Source organism: Pleurodeles waltl, chromosome 8, assembly GCF_031143425.1.
Source record: "Pleurodeles waltl isolate 20211129_DDA chromosome 8, aPleWal1.hap1.20221129, whole genome shotgun sequence".
Taxonomy (NCBI): Eukaryota; Metazoa; Chordata; class Amphibia; order Caudata; family Salamandridae; genus Pleurodeles; species Pleurodeles waltl.
The window spans coordinates 851,961,305-851,988,243 of NC_090447.1; the positions used below are offsets into that span (position 1 = coordinate 851,961,305).

The 26,939-nt window shown below is 43.9% G+C and overlaps 1 protein-coding gene across 1 annotated transcript in view; it reads right to left on the reverse strand.

The window, feature by feature from the left end:
- The window catches only part of LOC138249171 (claudin-10-like), a 427,524-nt gene that overhangs the window by 204,875 nt on the left and 195,710 nt on the right, over nt 1-26,939 (reverse strand). Inside the window, exon 2 of the mRNA XM_069203174.1 lies at nt 8,791-8,952. Coding sequence (XP_069059275.1) covers nt 8,791-8,952 — 162 coding nt within the window. The remainder of the gene's footprint in view (nt 1-8,790; nt 8,953-26,939) is intronic.

The following is a 26,939-nucleotide window of genomic DNA, read 5'->3' on the forward strand; positions in this document are numbered from 1 at the left end:
GGGCAAATGTGGCCAACAGTACTGTGCCCCCGTGGGGAGCGACCCTTGCCCAAGGGGCTGCCCCCCAAACAAAACACAAACACTAATCCCTGGTGCCTAAGTGGTTTCTGCCTCCCCGGGGGAAGATTGGCCTAATAGAAATAGGCTGATCTGCCCCCAAAGGGGGCAGAAATGGCCTAACATAAATTTGCTCCCTGGGGGAGCGATCCTTGCCTAAGGGGTCACTCCCCTAGCATGAAATTAGCGCAAAAATAAATCCCTGGTGCCTAGTGGTTTCTGCCCCCCTTGGGAGCAGATCAGATTGATAAAAATAGGCCGATGTGCCCCCAAGGGGAGCAGAAATGGCCTAAAATAAATTTGCCCTCCAGGGAAATGACCCTTGCCTAAGGAGTCACTCCCCTTGTGTGAAATTGATGCAAAAATATAAATATCCCTGGTGTCTAGTGGTTTCTGTCCCCCTTGGGAGCAGATCGGCCTAATTAGAATAGCCGATGTGCCCCCAGGGGTGGCAGAAATGGCCTTAAAATAATTTGCCCACCTGTGGAGAGACCCTTGCCCAAGGGGTCGTTCCACTCATGACAATAACAAAACAAAAAAACTCCTTGGTGTCTAGTGGGCATTTCTGCTGCCCGATCGCTTCACGATCGGTTAGCAAAAATGCTCAGATACATCAAAGGAAAGAAAAGGCCTTTCCTTTCCATTTCTGCTGCCCGATCGCTTCACGATCGGTTAGCAAAAATGCTCAGAGACATCAAAGGAAAGAAAAGGCCTTTCCTTTCCATTTCTGCTGCCCGATTGCTTCACGATCGGTTAGCAAAAATGCTCAGAGACATCAAAGGACAGAAAAGGCCTTTCCTTTCCTTTGATGCCTCTCCGTTGGTGGGAGCGCCCTCTGATGAGGTCAGCACAGATCGCGCGCTGTCATCAGATGTCATTGGGAGAACAGGGGGGCGGCATCCCTGCCCATGGGAGGGGGATGCTTTTCCAGTGCTCCCCCCGAGGGCCCATAGCAGGACGTAACAGTTACATCCTTGCACCCGAGTGGTGTGTAGGAAAGTGCCATCTTCCTTGGCATGTTACCCCCATTTTTACCTGTATATTAGTATGTTTTTGCCTGTCTCACTGGGATCCTGAAGGTCAGGACCCCCGTGACCCCAGTGCTCATAGTTTATGGCCTAATGTGTGTGTGTCTGTATAGTGCTTGACTGTGTCACTGAGGCTCTGCTAATCAGAACCTCATTGCTCATGCTCTCTCTGCTTTTAAGTTTATCACTGTAGGCTAGTGACTTAATTTACCAATTTCAATTGACACACTGGACCCCCCCTTATAAGTCCCTAGTATATGGTACCTAGGTACCCAGGGCCCTGGGGTTCCAGGAGAGCCATATGGGCCTTGTCCCCTGCTCCGGCGCGAAACTGGACAAATAAAGGGGAGTAACCACTCCCCTGTCCATCACCACCCTAGGGGGGGTGCCCAGAGCTCCTCCAGTGTGTCCCAGACTTCGGCCATCTTGCTTTGCAAGGTGTGGGGGCACTCTGGAGGGCTCTGAGTCTCCATTGCCAGCAGGTGATGTCAGAGACCCCTCCAGATAGGTCCATACCTGATAAGGTAGCCAATCCTCCTCTCTTAGGGCTATTTAGGGTCTCCCCTGTGGGTTCTCTTCAGATTCTGCTTGCAAGATTCCTTCAGGAATCCTCTGCAACTACTACTTCATTCTCTGACCTCGGATCAACCGCAGCCTGCTCCAGGAATCTCTGTAACAGCAACAAAGTATCCACAAGGGATACTTTTCCTCTGCAATTTCAGCTCCAGCCAGCAACAGTGTCCACGATGTGCACGCTCTGAGGACTCCCTGTCTTCATCCTGTCTTCATCCTGCACCAGAAGGACCAAAGAAATCTCCTGTGCTCAAGCAGGCACCTTCCAAAACGATGGCCGGTACCTTTGGACTCCACTCACAGCAACAAGCGTGTTCCTAAGGACACAGAGGTTGGACCCCATCGACATAGACTGTCCTGAGGTCCTGCTGATACAATTTGGAGGAGGTAAGCCCTTGTCTTCCCTGAGAGTGACAGAACCCCTGTGTACTGCATCTTCTTCACCTCCTGAGGCCTCTGTGTACTATTTGCAAAATTCCTTCATACACAGCCTGGCCCTAGTCCCCAGCACTCCATCCTGCAACGCTCAACTTGCTGAGTTGTTCTCCGGCGGCGTGGGACCTTCCTTTGTTGTGCTGTACCAACCGTGTTTTGCACCTCCTTTGTCCCCATGTCCTGGGATTCCTGTGGGTGCTGTCTGGCATCATGAGTGCTCTCTGAAGTGCTGAGAGTCCTCTCTTCCTCCTCACACAGAGTTGAGGCCCCCAGGTCCCTCCTGGGTCAAACCAGCGACATTTTGATGCAAAACACACTTTTGTCGTAACCAAGGCTTGTTGTCGACTTCCAACACAAAATCACGTCTGCATCCATCTTCACATCGTGGGACTTCCTTTGCATCATGCAGGAACCCGCTGGCTTCTTCCTAGGGTGAATTCCTGCAGGCTTCGTCCAACCAGGGACTCTTCTTTTGCATCCTCTACTGGGTTGGCAGGGGCTATAGCTCTTCCTGGAACTTCTTTCGACTTCTGGACTGGTTACTGCAATATCCCAATCACAATGTGTAGTGTGTCCTAATGAAACTTGCAGTACTTTATTCCTGCTTTTCTGGGCTCTGGGGTGGGATAATTTACTTACCTTTCCTGTATTCTTACTCTCCCAGCGATTCTGCACACACTACACTTGTCTAGGGGGGAATTCGTGATTCGTATCCACTTTCTTAGTATATAGTTTGTGTTTCCCGCTAGACCTATTTTCTCCCATTCCATTCTGTAGCATTTCCTATTTTTTCCACTGTTCTATGACTATTTACTTGCCTAATTTTGGTGTCTAGTGTATATATTGTGTATAGTACTTAACTCCAGAAGGAGTATTGTCTCTAAGATATTTTTGGTACTGTGTCACCTAAAATAAATAACTTTATTTTTGGTAACACTGAGTATTGTCTTTACTTGTGTATAAGTACTGTGTAACTATAAGTGGTATTGCATGAGCTTTGCATGTCTCCTAGTTCAGCCTAAGCTCCTCTGCTATAGCTACCTCTATTAGCCTAAGCTGCTAGAACACTACTACATTTCCCTAATAAGGGATAACTGGACCTGGTATAAGGTGTAAGTACCCAAGGTATCCACTACAAACCAGGCCATCCTCCTACACAGTGCAAACGAGAATGTAGTTGTTACATCCTGGGCACCCAAGGGGCTAAGCATCAATAAACCAAGATCTTTCATAACATCAGAAGCTGTGTCTGTCCGGGCATATCTGTGTTGCATGTATACTGTTCTTTGATTTGCACGGGCTACTGGACCTGAGCCCGGTCTGCTAATTACAGCCGAGGAGCAATGGGGAACTCGTTGTGGATTTTTGGTCAAATATATATATATATATATATATATATAAATATATATATATATACACACACACAAATATATACCATAAGAACGCCAAAGAAGATGGGTACTTTGGGTGTATATCAAAGCAGCACATTTTATTCCAGTAGATTTGATTGAACCACTGACGCATTTCTTTCGGCTTTGAATACCTTTTTCAAGGTGAGCGTGCCCCACCACCATTAAAGAATATAAACAAACACAAATGTTAACATTGAAAATATACAACTCAGCTTTGACAGTTCACCACAGGCAATATGCTAAGTGCATCATCAAAAATTAAGTTCCCAAAGTGCAACTGATGGACCTATGAAGTTGGCACAAGATTTTGGGATGAAATTAATTGATAATCCCTATAATATAAGGTTACCACCATTATGAGAAAATTGGAAATACAATTTTTGGATGTAACGCTGTAGATAGAGGACCACGTGGTGCACTCTACTGTAGACCACAAGGAAACAGCTGGGAATAGCATACACATTACAATAGTTGTCATCCTAGGAATTTGGTTAATAGGATACCCTATGGGGAAATGCTTAGCATTAAGAGGGTATGCAATAAGGAAAGTGATATTTTTTTAACAGAAAACCCAGATGGGCAGAGATTTAAGGAGAGCGGCTACACTGCTAAGATTTTGAATTTAGCAGAAAAGAAAGTCCAACCCCTGTCAAGAAATCAACTTCTTTATCCTAATTCGATAAAACACTGAAGGAGGAATGAGTTTGCTTGATTACTACCCTCAATGCTACCTCTATGGAGATCAGAGGTTTGATGTGTAAGCAGTGGTCTATTTTGAGGAATTATGCAGTGAATGGCTCTGATCTGCCTTAACGGCCTTCTATATCATATAGAAAAGGGAAATCACTAGAGGAAAATTTGACACATAGCTTTTATACTCAAGGAAATAGACAGGAGTCATGGTTGTCCAAAATTAGTGGATTTTTCAAACGCGGTCATTGCAAGGTGTGTAGATATGTCCCCACCATCAAATGGTCATGAAAGAATAACTTGAGCTTTGAACTGTGCATCGGATTTCTGTGTTTATGTAATACAGTGTCCCTGCAATTTAACGTATATTGGCAGCACTATTTTTCAATTGAGGAAGCAAATTCTTGAACATCCGTGGGCAATAAGGAATGTGGATCAAGCCTACCCCGTAGCAAGAAATTTGTCATTAGAACATCAATGTGATGTGTCCCAATTGAGATTTTTAACCACTGACAGAAAAAACAGGAATGCACAAGGAGGAGATAGGATCAGATTGCTGAGACAACTGAAGTCCAGATATATTTTAGACTTGCAAACCAAATTCCCTGCAGGCCACAACTGGGATGAGGAATTAGAAGTACATGTTGGCTGAATTCATATGACCATGTTTACTTATGTGGTGAGAGTGCATTTTATGTTTTCTTCTTTAGTGTCTGAGTTGTCTTCATGTCACAATTAAGGGGATCCAGATATATTAATATATATTTTTTAATATATTTTTTTATTTTTTCTATGTCATCTTAGATTGGTTATGGTATTTATGAGACGTCTTAGGGGATCTGTGACTGGAAGGGTGAGTCACTATTACAGAGGATTTGTTTCTAGATATTAGAGTGCATTTATATCACTATCATGTTGATTTATGAGTAACTAGCCTCTACTGAACAGAATAATACTTGTCTATGCCTACTTGGGCACAATCTTTCATGTGGACACTAATATAATGAATTGAAATACAACTCCCAATTTAGATTAGGATTCCTGATGGCCCTATATTTTGGAATTACATTTTCACTGGATTCCTAATAGTGTTTGAGCTTCCTGTGACCCGGTAGCCCCACATTATGAAATGTGGATCACATTGCCCATTAACACATCAGTGATCGGTCTGTTTTGTTGTTTGTAAATTATTATTTATTTGCAATATATTTTCTAATTTTGTGTTGTGGAAGATATTTGTATTGGTTCTATATTAAGAATCAATTGCACTTTGGGAACTTAGGGGTATATTTATACTCTATTAGCGCCGAATGTGCATCAAAAATTTTGATGCACATTCGGTGCAAACTGTGCACCATATTTAAACGTTGACGCCCGAGCCCGCGGACGTCAAAATTCCTCCGTGTGCGTCATTTTTTGGATGCGGGAACTGCCTTGCGTTAATGACATGCAAGGTAGGCGTTCCTGCCCAAAAAATGACTTTATGGCCTGTGCGCCTTATTTATACTCCAGCGTCATTTTGATGCACAGGAGGGGGCGGGTCTTAAAAAATGGCGCACAGCCTGATGTGCGCCGTTTTTTAACACATGTGTGAGGGCAGGCGTTAAGGGACCTGTGGGCTCACTTCCATGGTCTCTGAGTCCAGAGGTGCCCTTCCCTGCCCCTAGGGACACCCCCTGTCACCCTCGCCCACCCCTGAGGACACCCATGGATGGGGGGACCCATCCCAGGTAAGTACAGGTAAGTTGAGGAAAGTATTTTTTTTATTTTTTTTAAAGTGGCATAGGGGGGGCTAATTTGGGCCCCCCTACATGCCACTGTGCCCAATGACTATGCCCAGGGGACAGAAGTCCCCTGGGCATGGCCATTGGGCAAGGGGGCATGACTCCTGTCTTTGCTAAGACAGGAGTCATTTCAATGGGGGTCGTACATCACAAAATGGCGCAAGTCCGGTTTGAGGCATGATATTTGCCTCAAACCTGACTTGCACCATTTTTTGACACACAACCCCCATTTTCCCCTACTCTGGCGCTGCCTGGTTTGAGTCATTTTTTTTTACTCAGACCAGTCCGCAGCACCGGCTAACGTCATTCCTTAAATAAGGCGCCCGCCTGGCTCATAGGATTGGCGTTAGCCGGCAGTAACATTTTTGACACAAACCAGCGCCGGCGCTGGTTTGCGTCAAAAGGTATAAATATGGGCCTTAATTTTTATTGAGGCACTTAGTATATTGCCAGCGGGGATTTGTTAAAGTTGAGTGGTATGTTTTCAGAGTTCACAGTTTTGTTTGTATATATTTTTTAATGGTGGCAGGGCACACTCACCTTGAGAAAGGCATCTAATGGTGAAACTTGTTGGTGGTTCGGATATAATCTGCTGAAATAAAATACACTTCTTAGATATACACCGGGAGTCCTGCCTTTCTTGCGGTACCGGAGCATCGTCCACATGCAAGGGGGTCTTGCACCCACTACAGAGCACCACACGAAAAGTGGATGTAACCCCTTCCCACTTAGGAGAATATGTTATATAAATAAAGGATCAATAAACGTATTTACACTACATTGTATTAAGTTCTTATCATCTTTAATTTATGACTATAAATATATATTAATAGTCATAAATGTAAAAAAGCAAATAATTCATACAATGCCAATAAATATGTGTATTAATTATGTTACACCATATATAGGTATTTATATAAACACAAATATATATGTGTGTTTTTGTGTTTAAGTATATATTTATATTAGTATTAATGTCAATGGAATTTATTTAATTTACATTATATATATTTATATGTTAAAATACTTTACATTTATGACTTTAAACTATTTATTGTTTAAAAAATAGATATTATTGTATATTTTACCAATAAGCTTCAGAGGTGCATGACTGCTTCCCACACCTGCCTTGGCCATAAGTCCAAACCAGCTTTAAGTCAGATCATCAGCTGTAGGCAGGAATAGGGAGACAAGCCAAAAAGTCACATGAAATTGGCTATTGTGGAGCCTAGAATGACCAGCCCCAACAACTGCTATTTAGACCCATTGATGAGAAAATAGAATTTGAGGTAGATAAAGATTGGTGTCAATCCATAAATCACTTTTACTGGCTGTTGGTATACTTTAGTCTGCATGCCCATTCGATCACTACCCTCTTTGGAATGATGACAGGCCAGCAGTACTTTCTACTTTTCCATTCTATCCTGTCCTTCATTCTGACAGTGATGACATCATTACCTGATTCACCTTAGGCCACCCCCTTGAGAGCTGGGGGAAGGGAGTTCGTTAGATGTTGGCTGTTTGGCTACCAGGTATAGGATACATATGAACGTTTTGTTGAATTGTAGAACACGGATGCACTTCATCTTTAATATCCTAGTTTTCACGAGACACTTGTCAATCTTGTTTGGGTCTCCTGAGTCACTGTTCAGTGTTCCTCACTGGCAGTGCTACTGTTTCTTACATACCTTAAAACCTTTCTGTAAAAGTAATACTTAGGTGAGCCTCACAGCGTTTGTGTTGTTTGCACTCTTTCAAAATAATTTTAAAATAAATACATATATACATACAGGAACACACCTTCAGGAATACTAAAATATTCACACGCTCCGATTATGATTTTTGGCTGGTAAATACAGCTCGAAGTCGGTTGTATCAGTTCTTTTCAGCCTTTTCATCCTATTTAGATATTATTTTGATAATCTAGTAATAAATGTTTTTTTTTGTTTAACTTCTGTTTTATTGGGTTAGCAGCGAAAAGAACAAACAAGGCATCATTGATACAAACATTGATTTTACAACAAAAAGAAAAAACGAGAACTCATTAATACAAATATTTCCTGCACTGCGAGCATCGTTTCTGCTAGTAATTCTGCAGTCTACCTCGAGGAACAAAACGGCCCGACACATCTCTGTGAATTACCAGGAGATGCACGGCATTGCTATGTCATTCTCCGATACTACGGCCACTGCACCTTCCGGTAATACTGCAGGTATTTTCACAAGGCTGAGGGGTGAAAGAAAGATCAGTAACCAAATTACTGCACATGTTTGGCTCTACAGTTAGGACTCATATCCTAATTAGGGCCACGGTGTTGTAATTGTAATTGTATTTATATAGCGCTTACGACCCCATAGGAGGCATCATTCGCTTTTCGGCGAGTGGCAGGCTACTCCGGAACTCAAAACGATTAGTGGTGGATTAGCTTAGGGAAATATGAGTATAGTATTAGTATGTTGATTTGAACAGAGGATATGTGAGATTCTTAGTAGGTTTGAATAGAATAATGGAGGGATAGAGGAGGGAAGAATCCAGAAGTGTTTATTTGGAGTTTATAGTAATAGGATGAGGTTTGGGATGAGTAAAGAAGTACACAGAAAGTCAAGTAATAAGAGGGCAACATCTGTGCAAACTAACCTTCAAGATCATCTCAGGGTCTTAAATGAACGACCTTTCTAAGTTATCACTCAGCTCGCCTTCACAAAACATCAACTCCGCAAATTTAGTTGGACTTTGAGCTCAAAGGATTCATACGTTCAGGAAGTCATAGGCTCAGAAAACGCATTGGTTTAATTACTGGTGGTGTTTACCTGCAAATATGAGCGTGGCTCCAGCTGAACAGGTTACTTTAGCCTTTGTTCTGTCCGAGCCACCAATCGTCGAGCACTTCATGCCAATCAGTGCAAGTATAGAACCAAACACGCTCAAGCACACAGCAGCAACCATGAGTGCTCTGCATGCCTGGATGTAACCTGTAATAACAACAGCAGGAATTAAACAGTGCGCCACAGGAGTACACGTACACATGCTCCATGCTTGTTCTCTAAATTATAAGCATAAAATGCTGCATTTAAAATGTGCACACTTCTCTCTTACCGATACTGGAATGATGATCAAGAACGGCAAGTCAGGAAAATACAATGTCAGCATTCAGTTTCAGCAAGTGTACAATTATCAACAGGAAAAAAAAACTGGGCTGGAGAATGCTGTGGAGGATACCGCAATGGACAAAGTCGACAATTACGAGTTCAATTAACTGGAGGTGTGAACGAATTGCTTGATTCCAACCATATACTCATAGTAGAGAGAGTTCGAGGGTAATTTCTGGCAAATTCCATCCATTTCTTGTTTTATATCAAAACATTCTTGCCTATTTCCTGATCCACTAAAGGAACAATTATCCATCATTTTTGTTTCAAGATTTCCACAGGGTGCATTTTTATGATAAACAATGATGTTGTTATTTTTATTTATTTATTTGCTTATTTATTTAAAAGTTTTGGAAAACATATCTGAGTAGCTCAACTTTCACAAGTTTACTGAGTTTCAGTTCTTAGAGTGTGATTGATGGCATCCCACATTATTGCTCTCTGGACTCCAAAAGATCTGTCTCCTTGGTTTGTGCTTTTGTGAGTTTGTCAATCACATATGCATATGCATATGGTTACGCAAAATGGAAACTTTTGGAAGGAGTGAAGGAAGGCTCCTCCTTCTGTGGGTATCCTGCATGTGAGAAATGTGATTGTTGGTTGACTGGGTAGCTTGGCACAAAAAGCAGTCAGGCTGAACTTAGAGGCAATGAGTAAAGTATTTATGCAGCCCACAAACAGTAATAAAGTGGAAACACAGCACTAGAATCCAAACCAATTTAGACAAATAGAGTACATTTTAATAAATTATTTGACACTAAAATGAAAAAATCTAATTAGTAGAACTACAGTTATACAGTTTTAAAGTTTAAGTTTCAAAATAGCAACTAAAAGATAAAAGCGCCAACCGCGGACATTTGGCCATGTTACACTGGGGCAAAGTCAAAAGTTAAGGCCAACCACAATGCACGGTTCAGATACAAGAAGTAGATTGGGTGCAGTCAGCGCTTACCTTCAGACTTAAAACAATTTTGAAGAGAAAATGTCTGAGAAGGTAGAAGATCAGAGAGGCAAGTCTGCAGGGGTGTCCGAGGAGGGAGTGTCATTGTCGGACAGCCGTGGACCAAAGCCACCATTAAGATTTTTACCTTTGGATTTAGTCATTGAGATGGAAGTCAAACATCTCCAGCATGACGAGGTAGAAGGCTGTAGTAAACGACAGTGCCAGGAGGCTGGATACCCTTTGGGTGAAGGACCTCTGAAACAGATTTACTGCTGGAGTGAAGAACGTAGCAGGAGAAGCCTTGAAGTCAATCCGACTAGTGATGCACCTTGGGCAGACAGGTGAGCAGGTTGGTCCCTGTCTCCTCCTGGTTTTCAGAGCACTTTTTTGCAAACATTTTTTAACTCCTCAGTTTTGATAAATGGCCATCTGAGCACCTTCAGCACCAAAACCCAGGGTCTAGGAGCGGAGGTTCCAAGTGGTGAGAGCCTGTTATGTCTCAGAACAGATGGCCATGAAACTAGCCTTGGAACTCTGAGGTGGAGGTGAGGTTGCAGGACTCTATAGCAGGGCTGTCCTCTGAGGGCTCAAAGCAGTCTCCAAGTAGAAAAGCAGTCCTCTGAAGTACAGTAACAGATTGGCAGAGTGCACAGCAGGACACAACAGTAGGCACTCCTCTAAGAGTCCTTCCGCAGGTCCAGTTGTGAACTGAAGGGTGGATCTGAGAGCACTAATTTTATACTCTGGTGCCCTGCCCCTAGAAGGGTCGAGATGTTTCTGGAAAGGTTCTATGAAGTTCAGAGAGTTTCCTGCCACCCCTGCCCTGGCTCCAAGCTGCCTAAACTGACAAGACAAGGTTGCAAGGTCTATTCTGAGGAGAAATGACACATCCTATTCAGGTGCAAGTGGGACTGAGCTCAGCTCCGCCCTCCATCCTGCCAGTTGATAGCCCATTGAGGCTCAGCTAACCCCATTATTGTGTGACTGTCTGCTAAGAATTCACAATGTCTGCCAGCTACATCCAGTAATGTGACACAAGACAGCTTCAGGCACAGAGGGCTTTGGGCATGAAAATGCCACCTTTCGAAAAGTGGAATTTAAAAAAATGTAATGATAAATCCAACTTTACCATTAAAGCGGGTTTAGCACTACAACTCCATAGGTACCAAACATGACATCTCATTTAGAAATTCATCTTATTAAATGTAATAAGGAATCCCCAATGTTTTCCTGTGGGAGGGGTAGGCCTCACAGTAGTAAAAAAAGTATTTGAGGGCTTTCACTACCGGGACATGTAAAACTTAAGGCACATGTCCTACCTTTTAATTACACAGCACCGTGCCCGAAGGGCTACCTAGGGCCTAACATGGGGTAACTTATATGTAACGAAAGGGGAGTCTAAGGCTTGGCAAGGAAGTTAAAATGCCATGTCGACATGGCAGTGTTACACTGCATTCAAGCTGCAATGGAAGACCTAGAACATGTCTTGGAGGTTATTTAAGTGGGTGGCCAAAAAAGTGCTGCAGGCCCATCGTTCAGCCAGACTTCAGTTTGCTATGATGACATGATTGTGATCACTAAGAAGAGTTGGAAGTTAGTAGTCCTAATTACTGCATGCACCTGAGCTGTGAAGGAAAGGTTTGAGTTAAAACGTATCTCAAGATTTCTTGCTTTCACGGAAGATGATGAGGGAGGGCTAGGCACTCTATATGGAAAACAGATGTAGGGTCTTTGGACTATTCAGATTGGAAAATGCCACTAACGGCTCTCCGGGAAATAGTGATTCCCTGGGAAATAATGATTACATCCCAATTTAAGCTCAGCCAATTCATTTACTTACGCCAAGTGTACTTTCAAAGAAGTAGTCCATGGCAAACAGGAAGAGACCCCTTCTTGGAATGTCTGAGATGCTGAGTGGATGACAGAGACTTTCTCCACAAGGCATGGGGATGCGGTGTGGTGCAGCAATTCTGTGAGTACATGACTTGGACTTGATCTGCGCTATCAGAACTCCAAGTCTAAGATGCCAATATAAAAGTTAGAGAGTGCAGATGTGAGCACCAGAAGATATGGGGATCATGGTTGGCATATTTTTGTTTTGCCCACAATGCATACTACACCCTAAAGAAATGATATTCAGATGACATTTCCAGTGGAAAAAATATTTTAGGAAATTTAAAAAGGAAATTGTTGCAGTTCTTGTAACATTTGCAGACATTCCTGACAAAGTTTGTGTTTGTTGAAGGCAAACGCACGGTAAACCACAATCAAAACAATTTGACTTGTGAAAAAACAGAAACGAGTGATCTAGTATAATGTTTTAAATTGGCTCTTCACTTAATAGCTGAAGATCACTTTGACTTGTGTATATGCCAGATCATTTGTGAATATTGTATTGACAAACTAGATGATAATAAAATACCTGCAAGAGGCTTTATAAGTTAGAAATGTTTCTATTCCTCCTGAGCTTGAAAACATCAATGTCTATGAAAGTATTCTCATACAGACATTACATTCTCTTCCAAGCAGTTGTTAGAATGCAGACCATAAATAGGAAATGATCTCTTTCTAAATTATTAAAAGGTCTACAGGTAACATTGTACATTTGCCTTTGAATATCAGGGAGACTATTGAAACTTTAGATGTAGACCGAGAGTAAGAAGAACCATTAGTGGTTCTAGTACATGGAATGCCTACTAAAGATAAAAATGTCAGGAACTGATTAGCATTGACAAGGTTAAGAGAGTTTTGCAATTTCATAAACTTGAAAATGTGTTTTACAAAGATGTGGATGTAGAGGATCATGTTACATGTGTCAGAACAGATACTTCCACTTCATTTGCTTGTGGTCAGTTTGAAAAAGTTGACTTAGGCCAAGCAGAAGAAATATAAGAACACTACACCATTCATCCTCTACACTCATGAGATCAGAGAGGTGATGCTTTAGAATTATATCAAATGAAGCAAGCAAAAAAGGACCCAGTAAGTATTTTGGATCCCAAATGGAACGTCAAGGTTTAAACTTTGGTGGTAAAGAAACTAGAATCACTAGAGAAAGCGGTTTTACATAATGCTGGTTTAGAAGAGCACTCTAAAGCTCTGTAAAAACTGCAGAATAATTTTGCGACAAAATCTCAAGGTCGAGGAGGGATTAGTCAACGGTGCAATGGGATATGTGATAGATTTCATCACATATCCTAATAAACTAGAATATGCATACATTTTGATGACATTTGATCACATAGAAGAGAGCAAAAGTTGGCAAATGTACTTTATTTTTCTGTAGGTAAAAGTCTTCTGTGCAAAAAGGCCACAGTTTTCTCTGGGCTTCTGCTGCAACAATTCACATTCTCAAGCATTACCTTTGGAAACAGCAATAATAAATAAAAGTCAGTCTTCAAAGCAGGCACGTCTTATGTTGCTTTATCACGGGTTGGGTCACTATCAGGATTGTAACTTCTTAAATTTTATGAGAGCAGTGGGAATGATGACATGTGTGATAGAATACAATTGTTTGAGAGGTCTGTATGCTCCTCATCTGGGCCGATATCCCATTGTTGAAAAACATGAACGTTATAGGAAACAAAAAAAGGCTGAAGTTGCGGATTGTTCAAAAGTTTCAAAAGAAAGTAAAGTATCTACAAAGGTTTTAAAAAAGATGAAAACTGATGAAGTGGAGGATGCCTTAGGTTTTGCATTTCGAAACAGTTCAGGGGTTTCTTGACTGTAATGTAGTAGTCAGTGTTGTATTCCACTTATAACCAGTGGTTGAAAACATTAAAGAAAATAAATTCAACCTTTTGTGCCAAGCTTTCACAACTCTACACTGGTTAGTTAAAGCTGAAAAGCATGTGTGTTCTTCAATCACATTAATACAATATATTATTGATCACTGTAACAGTGATTCTCTGTTCTGTTTGAACAGGATGCACAGAAATGTGTAATGGTAGTGCTAAATGTACTAGAAAATTAGGGAATTGCAATTATTGATTTGTTTGGAACAAGCTATTCATGGAGTCATGAATGTGTTAATTGAGGTGCCAGAGAGCCCACAGCCAGATGGCTACACTCTAGTGTAGCTCTACCGGCCAGGTGATAACATCTGTAATTTATTCTGCAATCCGACATCCTCCACCAACTAAATCACACACCACAATATTTAACAACAAGAACTGCATTCTTGCACCCATTTACGGCCCCCCACAAAGTGCTGCGGGACAAGGAAAAAAGCACCAAACATGCGGTCAGTTCCGGCTGACTGTGCTGGCTACGCTGAAGCTGAGAGAAAGAGGCTGTGCCTTATGGTGCTCTGAGCGACTATGTGCCTCATGAGCGCTGCAGCCCTGTGACGACCGACCAGCCACTAACTGAAGGAACGTGTGCCCCTGGATGATGTGGGGGCTGAGACTGCAGAGGCCTACACTGAGAGCATCCCAGGTGGCCTAGTGAAGTGCTGTGGACTGCGTTATGGGGACCCACTGATACTGACGGTTGTGCGACCGCTTGTGACCCCATGTGTTGCTGGAGGGCCTGTATGTGGCCGAATGGAGAGACTGGGCCTTTGCTGACTGCCTACCTGCCCTTGTGAGTATCTATGGCTCGTGATCACCTGTGGCCTGTGCCTGCTGGTGTGGTGCGCTGTGAAACCGTCCTCAGGAGTGTGGACTTCTAATGTAAACTGGGAAAGTCCAGAGGGGGCAAGACTACTTTGTGCACACCCGCTGCCATGCCAGGGAACAAGGAAAGCAACTGCTGGTTATTCCCCCAGTGGAGTAGGGCTCGCTGGGCCTCCTCTTACAGTTACTGTTGGTGAGGCCTGGTCATGAGCTCTGCTGCTATGCACTACCTGTGAGCCCATAAACCCCACCATTACACTTGATAGAGCACTCTAGGAATGCCCGAGAGCATGCCCTGGTGGTCTGGTGCCGCAATAAGCGTCTGCCCTGTTTAAATGGTCTGTACTGCCTGTGGCACCCTAGCCTTAAGTGTAGAGCACACAGGACACTGCACTGCAGTTTCTGGAGGCCCGTGTGCCCCATTACTGTTCCTCTGACTGCTGAATTGCAGGGCACAGTCTGTTTTCCATCTGATAACATAGGCAGACAGAGACAACTGCACTACCTACAGGATACATCGCCCGACGATATTCGTCACAGCTACTGAGTATTGCATGCCAGCCTTTTTTGGACTGTTACGGGGATATGCGCATGTTGGCCGAGCCCATGGTTGAGGTGGGTGAGTGAAAGTTGGAGCGCACTGTCAATTGGCCCAGGCCCTCAGTGATAGCTTCAGCAAGATCATAGTGGCGTTGAGGTCCAGGGTACTATCTGAGACTTAGTACGTACAGGTGTTCGCAATAAAACACAGGGCCAACTAGGGGAAGACAGACTGACGCCAAACGCATCTAAAATTATATACCAGGTGCTTCGCTGGACCAGCAAGGTTGGGCCCTCCGACTCAGGAGCAGGCATGTGGCTCACAAGGAACATGTGAACTGGAATTTACTTTACTGGCGATGCAGAGCAGTCTCCAATCTATTGATGGAAAAATAGATACTTTGACTATCCAAATGGATTACATGTCTACAAAACTAGACAAACAGTCCACCCGCCTCGCAGAAGTAGAACAGTGGATATGTAAGGCAGAGGATGACTTACAATCTGTTGGCACCAAATGTCTAAATTTTGAAAAAAGTACTAGCAGTGAACCAAGCAAAGAATGAAGACTTGGAGGTGCTGTCACACTGCAATAATCTACAAATTATTGGGGTGCCTGAATCAGCAAACACAGGCAGAATGGAGACATATGTTGAAACAATTCTGACCTCCATTTTTTGGCTCCAATATTCTATCACAACTACTGATCGTGGAAAGGCACATTCCTCTCTCATGACCCAGCCACTACCTGGTGCATCTCCACGCCCAATCATTGAGAAACTATTTAATTTTAATTACTGTAACAGAGATGCGGTGCTCTGAATGGCGTGTGACAGAAAAGACATAGAGGTAATAAGATCTCATTTTACTCTGACTTCTCAATGGACCAGGTGGCCCGTCGGGAATTCCTACATATAAAGATACTCTTGACAACATTTGGCATTCAATATGCCATGCTATAGCCAGAGCATCTTCAGACTCCAAAGGCTTCCAGAGACTTGATCAAATCCCTCTCACAATGGAAACGAGATTGACCAGCAGATGAACCAGATGGGGATGAACTGTAAATCACTACATGGATGAGTCTCCTTCCACAATACAAGACGGACTCCTGTTTATCTGGAACTATTGCAAAACATGCTCTTCACTATTTGGAAGGCAGTTTCTCCCATTTGCCTAAGGGATGTGTGTGGATGGCGATGCACGCTATCCTTTTCTCCCAGCCACCTCTGTTCATATGCAGGGCTAATGGGATTCTGGCGATCCCTCAAGGTTGAGCACCCCTGATGGGCTTGATAAGTAGAAATACTATTTTCAAGCTCTGTTTGATTTTTTCAACTTGTTGTTGTACGACTGTCTTTAGCACTTTTCGCATGCTGAAGTGGGTTGGGAGGTTGGGAATTGTTTGTTCTATGGCATCATATATGTAGCACCCATGTTATCCAACATTTCATGCACCACGCAACGTTTTACAGTCATCATCTAAAATCCACTGTGCTTTCACAATCATGATGTCCCACTTTGGGGTTAAGGTGACCCTGCTCACATGGAATATAAGCAGGCTGAATGATCCCTGAAAAATTAGACTTGTACTCCTCTGCTTGGACTGACATGGGGTGCAGATTGCACTCCTACAATAGACACATCTAACGCGACAATAGGCTCAAAGTGGGCAGCCCATCGGCTAGCATCATCTTACTCATCATATGCTAGGGGAGTATTAATGCTCCAGGAGTCCCTTTCAAGGTCACACACTCCTATGTGGACGGATAAGGTAGCTTGGTCATAGTTCAAGGCGCCCTCTACAATAGCCCAATCACAATGGTCAACAAATATGTGCCAAATATAGATAACCCTGATTTTTTCACAACAGTGTGGCGTCACTTACATGACATGGTACACGTTAATGTTATTTGGGGCAGAGATTTAAATACGTACCTGGGTTCCACGATGGATAGGTCTGCTATACATGACTGCCATGAGAAATAAGCTGCACGAGTGCTCTGGAGGAGGATGGAAGACTATGACATGGTAGCTGTGCGGTGATTATGGAAACCAGTGCTGGGGGAGGGCATTTTCACATCATCAGTGCATGGAACATGGTCTAGACTAGATGACTGGTTGTTATTGAAGGATCTGTGCTCTTGGGTAGAGGAGGTAAACCACATGCCTAAAATGTTTTCTGATATGCACCAGTGCTGTTGCGATTAGAACTGCCCACCATCGTCAATGCTCCACTCACCTGGTGTTTTTGAGCAACAGAATTGCTAGATGCAGTGTTCAGGGAGGAGGTCCGTAGGGCAATCATTGAATATTTTGAAAAGAATAAGAAAGCTGTGTCTACAAAAGCAACCTTGTGGGAATCATTCAAGGTCACAATTAGAGGGGTTTGAATCAGTACTCAAGTGGGAGTATTCAACACGTTAAGCAGTCATCTACACAAAACAGAAACTATATTCCATTCTCTGGAGCAAGACTATAAATGCCATCCCAGTTCGCTCATTCCATCAGCTATTAGGGAGCATCTGACAGAATTCAATGACCTGGCCGCTCAGGAGGCCCAGCTGTTGTCTAAGCAGCATGTGGCTCGGGCTTGTGGGATGGGTGGAAGACCTGGTCATAGTTTGGCTGAAAAGCTGAGGTTCCTAAAAAGTGCAGAACACATTGTAAAAATAGTAGACGAGGATGCACATGCACATTTTGAAACATCTTCTGTGCTATCTGTCTTTAAAGTTGTTGGACCTGGCCCCTGTGGTAGGTTCATCCCCTGACTTTTTTCCTCCCCCCTTCTATTTTTTCTGACCGCTTGCAGTTGAACTAGGACTCTGAGCACTTTGGGCCAGATGTATCAAGGTTTTTTGCATTCACAAATGGTGCGAATGCCCGTTTGCGAATGCAAAAAGCCAGTTCAGAATGTATGAAAGACATTCTGAATGCAATTTTAAGGAATCGCACAAATAGCGATTCCTTAACATTGCGACCCTGTTTAGAAAGTCGCAAATTGCGACTCTCTAAATAAGAAATCGCAAATAAGGATTCCTTATGTACGAAGCCATTCCTAAATGTGATTTGGGCATTTAGGAATCGCTATTTACCAAATGCATTTTTAAAATGTACATGTAAAGCACACATGCCCTTTTGGCATGTGTGCACCTTACATGTCCTCCAAAAATATTTTGGGGTGCAGCAGAGGGGGCCTTAGGCCCCCAGCACCCTGGGGTTTTGCATTTCCAAAATTGCGATTTCGGGTTAAGAAATCACAATTTTGGAAATGCAAAAAATTCACAGATATGGGCCAACAGGCCCATAGGTGCGAATGGGGTCAGATTCTCTATTTGCGATTCGGTAATAACATTTGCGATTTTTAAGAAATCGCTATTACCGAATCGCAAAAATCATACATACCTTTTTGCATTTCTGAAATAGCGATTTCTTAATGCTATTTGAGAATCGCAAATCGGTTGTATGATACATCTGGCCCCAAATCACTGCTGATCAGTGCTAAAGTGCAGGTGCTCTTCCTTCTAAATTTGGTATGATTTGCTTTATGTAGAAGGCAGGACATGTGGCAGGTTATGTGGCCTTATCTGGTAGTGACAAACAGCCTATTTGGTTTCTCACTGCCTTGAGTGCTGCCTTCTCATAGGATTGCATTGGAAATGCATTGCTTTATGTCTAGGGGGTATTGTCTGATTTATGAAGGGTAGCGTAGGCATGTTTAGTATGGTTGTAATGGTAGTGAGAAATGATTTTTTTATTACTATTACAGAAATGCCACTTCTAAAAAGTGAGCATTTCTCTGTGCTTATGACTCTGGTGTTTTGCAGCTTGACTCCAATCCACATCTGGGCAGAGTGACAGTTTGGGGCTTTGTGCATACGTTTCAGACAGCCTGTACACAGGGAGGGTGGAGCAGTCACAGAGGTGCATCTGCATACTGAATAGTCTTCCTGGGCTGAGAGAAGGGAGAGGCGGGCACACTTGCATTTGTAAAGGCTGTGCCCTGGCCTCACACAAAAGGGTCGTTTACCCCAACTGATGTTTGGAGCCTGTGCTGAACACACTGTAAAATTCAGTACAAGCACAGGGGATTTTTCCCCACAATTTAAACATTTTTTGGGACAAGAAACTATTCTTGGAACTGGACACAGAACACTGCTGAATGGACTCACGAGGACCCACCTTGGACTGCTGCTGCTGTCCTGACCTCTGACCTGCTAGGTCACTAGGAGTAACTGCCACCACCTGCATCCCTTGTGCTGGCCTGTTGTTTGGGCCTGGTAGCCCAGTGCTCCCCCTCCTCCTGTCTCCAGGGGCAGGGTGCGGTGGCCCCTGACCCCTGCAACTACCCAAAGCAAGAGGAGTGCTTCATTTCTTTTTGCGTCGCGCTGAGTTCATCGCTTTATTCGTGGGCCCCCTAGCACCTTGTGAGCACCCTTACTGGCCCCAGGCGCTCACAAGCACGTTGTGGTGCAAGGAAGTTGACCGCCATGACCCGGGGTCTGTTTTACAGGCCCTGCTTTTGGAAATGCTCATCAGAGCCTATCACTGCCGAGGTCCGAGCAGATCTAGCGTGTCAGAGTGCGCTCTGTGTGGTGCCAACGGGAGACTGGAGCACTATGAGGAGTGCCCGAGGGGCACTATCAGGCACCTGCTTGTGGGCTCCTTCACCGCTGCAGCCCAGGACAGTGGTCTTGAGCACCGAATTGGGTGCAGCCGCATTGGAGCAGGGTGCAAGCCTCACCGGACTCCCCCACTCCACCAGGCCCCCATTTTTTGAGGCGCTTGAGGCTGGAAGGGAGTCCTCAACGGAGGCTCCCTGCCTCATTTCCAGCACTGGTGGGTGGACGCTTCATCGGAGGCCCCCACATCACCAGGTCTCTTCTTCTCCCCCTTTTCAGGATTTTGATTCTGCCCCTTGTGGAGAGGCCTGTAGTGGCCTGGGGAAGGGAACCCAAGTGCGCCCTCCCTCTGATATAAGCAGCCCCAGTTTTGTGCATAGGAGCACGGAGGCCCCCCATATCAATCTTCTTGGCACTAGGAGTGCCTTTTCATCATAGTGCAGCTACTTTTCATTCTTATGTTCCTGATGTGGACAGTATAGAGTGATATGTTAACCTGCTGAGTTTATGATGTACTACATATATGTTTGCTAATGTTCCTTTTATCGGCATTCTATGCTGATGTATTCTTATGACTTGCCATATGTTCTTGTAATGTTCCTAATATGAGCATTTATGATACTTCAATGACAAGTGCATTTATATAGTAATGTGATTCCTGACTACTGCTTATGTTGCAGAATAATAAGTAACCTGTGTGTTATGTGTGACTACTGCTTGGTCTGCAGAGTAACTATTGTGTAACAGTCTGACAACTGCTTGGGTAGCAGGATATTACTGACATGTTGTGTTTGGTCTAATAATTATGATGTGTACAATACAGTGTATTTTTATATAACTTGGTGTTGTGTTTTCTTTGTGGTAGGGATAGTGCATCACGTGTGTTGTGTGTGTTGTGCAAACGCTTCACACATTGCCTCTCAGATAGGCCTGAATGCTTGTGCCAAGCTACCAAGTGGGTGAGCAGGGGTAATGTTGCACGTGTAACTCCCTTGCCCTGACTAGAGTGGGTGGGTTCTGCCTGGCTTAGGCGCATACCCTAGCCAACCAGAAACCCCATTTCTAACAAAAGTCTACTACACTAATCTGTATAGTTCCTGTAAGTCTGCCACTCCCAATGAAATTGCTGCCTACCATGGAGATGTGGCACTGGCGTCGCTATCTCCAGGCCAGAGGGAATATCTTATGCATCCTATTACAATTGAAGAAGTTAAGGAAGCAATGCACGTCCTCCCCAGTGGAAAAGCCTCTGGGCTAGACAGCCTTACTGGGGAATTTTATAAAGGATATGCTGATCTCCTCTCGCTGCACGTGCATGCAGTGTACGAGGAAGTCTATCAGGAACAAATATTGCCTGCCTCACTCTGAGAGGCTCTAATAGTGACTCTACTGAAACCCGACAAGGCACCGGAACTGTGTGAATCCTATAGGCCATTGTCCCCATTAACTATTGATATAAAAATACTTGGAAAAATTCTGGTCGTATGACTCCAATCCTTAATATTTAAACTTGTCCTACCAGACCAATCCGGTTTCATCACTTCCCGGTCCACAACACACAACTTGCGCACTATCTTCGCTTTACTGCACCAGATGGACGCCTCCTTGCAGGCAACAGCTATCTTATTAGATGCTATTAAGGGAGTATATGTTTGCCATTATGTCCCATATGGGCATCCCTGGGAGATTCCATCATTGGATCAGCCTTTTCTATACTGACCTGATGGCCCGGGTGCGGATTAATGGCCAAACACCTAACGCTTTTCCAACAGCCAGAGGAACGCAACAAGGTTGCCCCCTGTGGCCTTTGTTATATGCCACCATACTTGAGCCACTAGCATGTATTATTATACGGTGGCATGCCGCCTCAACACTGCGGTTTCATCTGCGGCCGATCAGCATTTCTCTTTATGCAGACAATATGGTCCTTTATGTAAGGGACTCCCGGTGCACCTCTCCACAGTGATCTGAGAATATATCAGTTTCAAATACTACTCTGGCCTCTCTATAAACTGGTCGAACTTGGTTATAGTTCCACTCACGCTCAACACGCAACAGTGCTGGATCGAATTCCCCTTATGATGGAACACTGACCCAGTTAATATTTGGGAGTGTGGGTAAACAGGAATCCTGACTAGGTGTCCAAGCTGGAGGACCCAGTAACCCGGTGGTGTATGCTGCCACTGACCTTGGCAGACAGAATAACCGTCCTCAAAATGGTGGTCTTGCCAAAATCTTTATATCTGTTAGTGAATATACCCATTTTCCTACCTGCCTATTTTTTCAGAAACTTCGGACACTCTTGCTTAAGCTGATGTGGGTGGGCAAGCAACCAAGAGTTAGCTGGGATATCCTCACATTGCTGAATTCCAGTGGAGGGTCTAATGCACCTGACTTTCATTTATACTATTTATGTGCGCAAGCCTATTTTGCTCATTTCTGGTATGTGGCGCATGACTTTATTTCACATGTAGTGATAGAACACAGTGATGCTTACCCAACTCCATTATCTGCTATTCTACCATCTAAACAAGAGGGCATACCACTCGCCACAAACACAGCATGGCGGGTTTTAGCTGGAGAGCAGGGAAATCGTGCTGTGTATGCGCCAGTGCTTCCTTTGAAGTGTCACCCCGCAATTTCAGTATTACAAGAGGACAGGGCACTTTGAATGCTCTCCAGAGACGTCTCAATACTATGGGACACATGTACCCCAGTGGCATACACCCATTAATGACATTTACATACTATTGCCTTTGTGCTACCCTATGCAAATTATACCTGTAATTTCCTAACGAGCCCCCTATCCTTCCAGCGTTACAAGTACCGTTCACAGGCACTACACATAGACATCTAATCAATCATTTATACAATGCAGCACAGACAGATTTCCCTCAAACTACTACTAGAGCACTAGATAAATGGAATGTGGCACTCCTGCTCCCTACTGAATATGCAGAATGATAATATTGTTGTGCGCCGCTGCACATGCTTATGTCAAACTGCAATCTTAGAATCATACATTTCAAATTTCTGCACCAAATGTATTACACTCCTGTTATACTTTGTAAATTTGGGTGGAGGTCTGATACATGCTTTGTGTGCTGTGGGACTATGTGGATTTCCTGCACTTGGCCTGGTCTTGTCCTCATATTATGCAGTACTGGGTGCATGTCACAGTGGCTCTCACGAATATGGTATTACAGTGTATTGAAAGTAACCCTATTATCTGTTTACTGTGCCTGGTAAAGGATTTCCAATCTACTTGTTGACTGTTTCTATCAGTGGCACTCCTGCTAGCAAAGAGGAGGGGTGGCACTCCATTGGGGTGACCGGGATAAGCCCAGAAGGAAGGCCTGGTTGACGGACATGGAATATTGTAGATCTCAGCTAGAACTGTATGCAGAGGAACTGCTGAGTCCATCCAGGCCCAAGGATATATGGGGCCCTCTAACTGTATACCTGATGACAATGCCGAGCAAACCTGGTAGAACCGATGCCCACAGAGGTGGGTTAGTGGAGCCATTTGGAGAACTAAGTACATTGGGTGTTCACTATCAATGGATACTTGTGTCTCTTTCAAATTTTGGTGTGATGACTAGAGGATATGGATGCTGATAATGTATATGTTTGCACATTTTTCTTTGACCCATGTATATGGGTCATGTTGTATTACACAAAAATGACTAAAAAAATAAATGAGTTTGTTAATTGTTTTTATTCAGGCAGAACAGACGTTGATTCAAACTGATGTGTGTACTCTACTGTACCAGATTGCAAGTCAGTGCCTTTTGAGATAACATTTGGTAAAGCTGTGCAGACTAGCTCCTGTCCAGACTGCACAGCAAAAGTACTGTCTACATTACTTGTGAGACATGGTTCCAAGTATGTTATTCTCATGCTACAAAGTTGTGGAGCAGATGGCAGTAAAATAAATACTGATATAACCAAACTTAAAGCTGGTCAGATATCAATTTACAGGAAAACCAATACTACTATTGCCATTATTTTCCACCTGGGTGAGTACATTAACTCTGGTCACTACTCTGTGTACCTTAAAAATTAATTACAAATTCATTGGGGTGGACTGAATATAATGACACATGTCTTACATTAAAGTAAAGGTTACCCTGGAAACTTCAAAACTAATAAGATTTACATGATTTTATTAACATATAAACAGGCAAAAAGAGTGAAAGTTCATTTTCATCAGTGTTAGGAGGCCTACCAAGGACAATGACTGTTTAATAAATCAGCTTTTTTATTTGTCTTAAAGGAAGTTTCTATAAAGTAACTTAATAATTATGAATGTGCAGGAGACAAGTATCTTAGAATAGTGTACTAATAGGCTTATTTTAATTCTGTAAGTTACATTAATGAGTTCCTGGCAGTGATGTCCAGTACATACTCTTTAGCATTCACATCTGATACACTTTGTAGTTATTGTAGGAAACTGGTGAGCTATGTAGTGTACCAGTGTAAGAGGACACCATGCAAATAGTCCAGGGCGACCCTTATTGGCTGGCAGGGGTTAACTTAACAAATGTAAAAAGCACTCTTTTATGGCAGTGTGGGTGAATAGATAGGCCTATTAGAGGACAGTGTTAAGTATTCATTTTACACACAGAGCCAGTAAACGAGACACACACTTAATAAAGAAATATAACACCAATTTATAAAAATCGCACCTATTTTATATGAATTTAGATACCAAGATCATCAGAATCAGGTAAGTACTTTTTGAGATATGAATTTTTGTATGTTTCTAAAGTTGACACAGTGCAATTTCTGGAGCTGTAATATTATCCTATGGAGGAAAAACACATACTGGATATGGGCACTTACCTATGACTTACAGGACCAATCTTATGGAATTAAGGTAAGTATGGGGCAAGGTCTGAGGCAGCACCAACAGGTCACTTTGGGAGGCACTGTGGCGTCTGGGTGCAGAGGTGATGTTCAGCATTGGGTACTCCAATATAATTCCTAGGAAAAGAGAAACAGATGCTGCATTTGAGCACTCAGCAGCAACTTACAGGACTGTTTTCTGGACTTGAGGTGAGTATGGGGCAAGGTCCAAGGCTACCTCAGGGGACGCTGGGGAGTCGGGGTGCAGAGTTGTTTTACAGTGTTGGGTGTCCCATTCACATGAATGGAGATCGGTCCGGTCCGAAAGAGGCTGCAAGCAGGGAATGGGTGGCCAGTCTTGGGGAACACACATGGGGGCTCAACCCTTGAGATCCTCGGGCACAGAGGGACACCATTGGCCCACTTCTTCTAGGGCTGTGGGGTTCTGGTGCAGTGTTTTTTTTTTGGCTCCTGGTTTCAGTGCAGGGGGATACTCGCGGTTGGAGGGGGCCTGCAGAAAGAGGCTGCATGCGGCGTTTGGAAGTCCACTGTTGGAAACTCAAGGTGCACTTTGGCTTTGAAGGGCCTGGGGACCACACTGGCAACATTGGCCCACTTCACCTTGGGCTATGGGGCATGGGTGTAGAGGTGCAGCCCGGTGTCAGGTTTTGACAGTCTGGAATCCTGCTGAGGCCTCTTAGGTGCCGGCTGGGTAAAGGGAAGCAACTCCACTACTCCACAGGCGATCCTGTTTACTTCTCAAAGTGCTGGCAGTCTTCCCAGGCTTTTGAAGGCAGAGCAGCTGCAGGACGAGTCGTCTTTGGCACAATTGTCAAGAACAGCACACAGGCCGGCGGGTTGGGACCAAGTCAGTTGGTGCTCCTCAGTTCTTGCTTCTGGTCCTTCTTCTTCTTTAGTCCAGTGTATCTCAAGTCCTGATAACAGGGGGGTCCCTAAATACTCAATTTAGGGGTGTTAAGAGGACTGAAGGGTGGTAGGCAATGGGCCACTTACCCTAGGGGTCACTACACCCATTAGTGGACCACCTCCTGTGGGGAGTGGGCATCACCCTCTCCCAGAATTCCTAATTCCATCACAAACAGGATGGTGGAATTCCTAATTTTGTGCTCACTTCAGTCTGTCCACTCTAGCAGTGTGTACAGCTTAGCAGTGCAACTTGCCTCCTGCATAGCAAATTTTTCCACCTGTCCTGTTGCCAAATGGGTTTCAAGGCAGGTGGTTGCCTCTCCCTGGTCTGGGGGTTACATACCAAAGACGGCAGGGATTTTTAGTTCCCTGTCCCTGGTATGCAGATTTACTAGCCATCCTGATGGCGGAGGTGATAACACCTTCTGCCAAAGCATGCATTGTATCTGACCTCAGACAGCAGAGTCTCCCACCTCCAGGGTTCAGAAACTCGGCTGTGGTGGCAGTCTGTTCAAAACCAGTCAGCCAACACTCTAGAGGTCTAGTAGGTTTCAGGGGGCACCTCTAAGGTACCCCCTGGGTGCATGTCATAATAAATCCAATACTGGCACCAGTATGGATTTATTAAGATGAGGTTTTTGACACCAAACACCACTAGTTTACGTGCAGCCATTATGCAGCTGGCTCACTTGTGCTGACCAGCGTCCAGTACATGCTTTAATATGGCTGCCCAGTTACTTGCAATGTCTAAGAATAGAACTAGATGTCACAGGGGCATATCTGCTCCTGCAGATATGTCCTCACATGTATTATAATGCACCCTGCATTAGGCCACTTAAGGCCTGCTGTACGGGTGACTTACATATAATTTATGCAATGACTTTGACATGGCACACAATGTGTGTGTCATGTCATGTTTTTACTCAGGACGTTTACCCTAACACTTATTCTGCAATGGCAGACTGTGTGAATTTGTGTATGGGTTTATTACAGAGGCCTAAGTTATGCTGCAGCCCTTAGGGGCCCTCTTTAATACCCATGTCCCATGTACCAGGGATACCATTTACTAGGGACATACCGGGTGTTAGAAATGAGGTCTTTGGTTTGCAGTCAGGTTACCCCCGTCCAAGCAAGGACCCTCTCTCTAGTCAGGGTAAGTCACACACAATCCAAATTATCTTGTGCTCACCCTCTGGTAGCTTGGCACTGAGAGGTCAGGCTTAACTTAGAAGGCAATGTGTAAGGTATTTGTGCAATAAATCATGCAATAACACAGTATAAACACCCAAAAAAAACACCACACAGTTTAGTAAA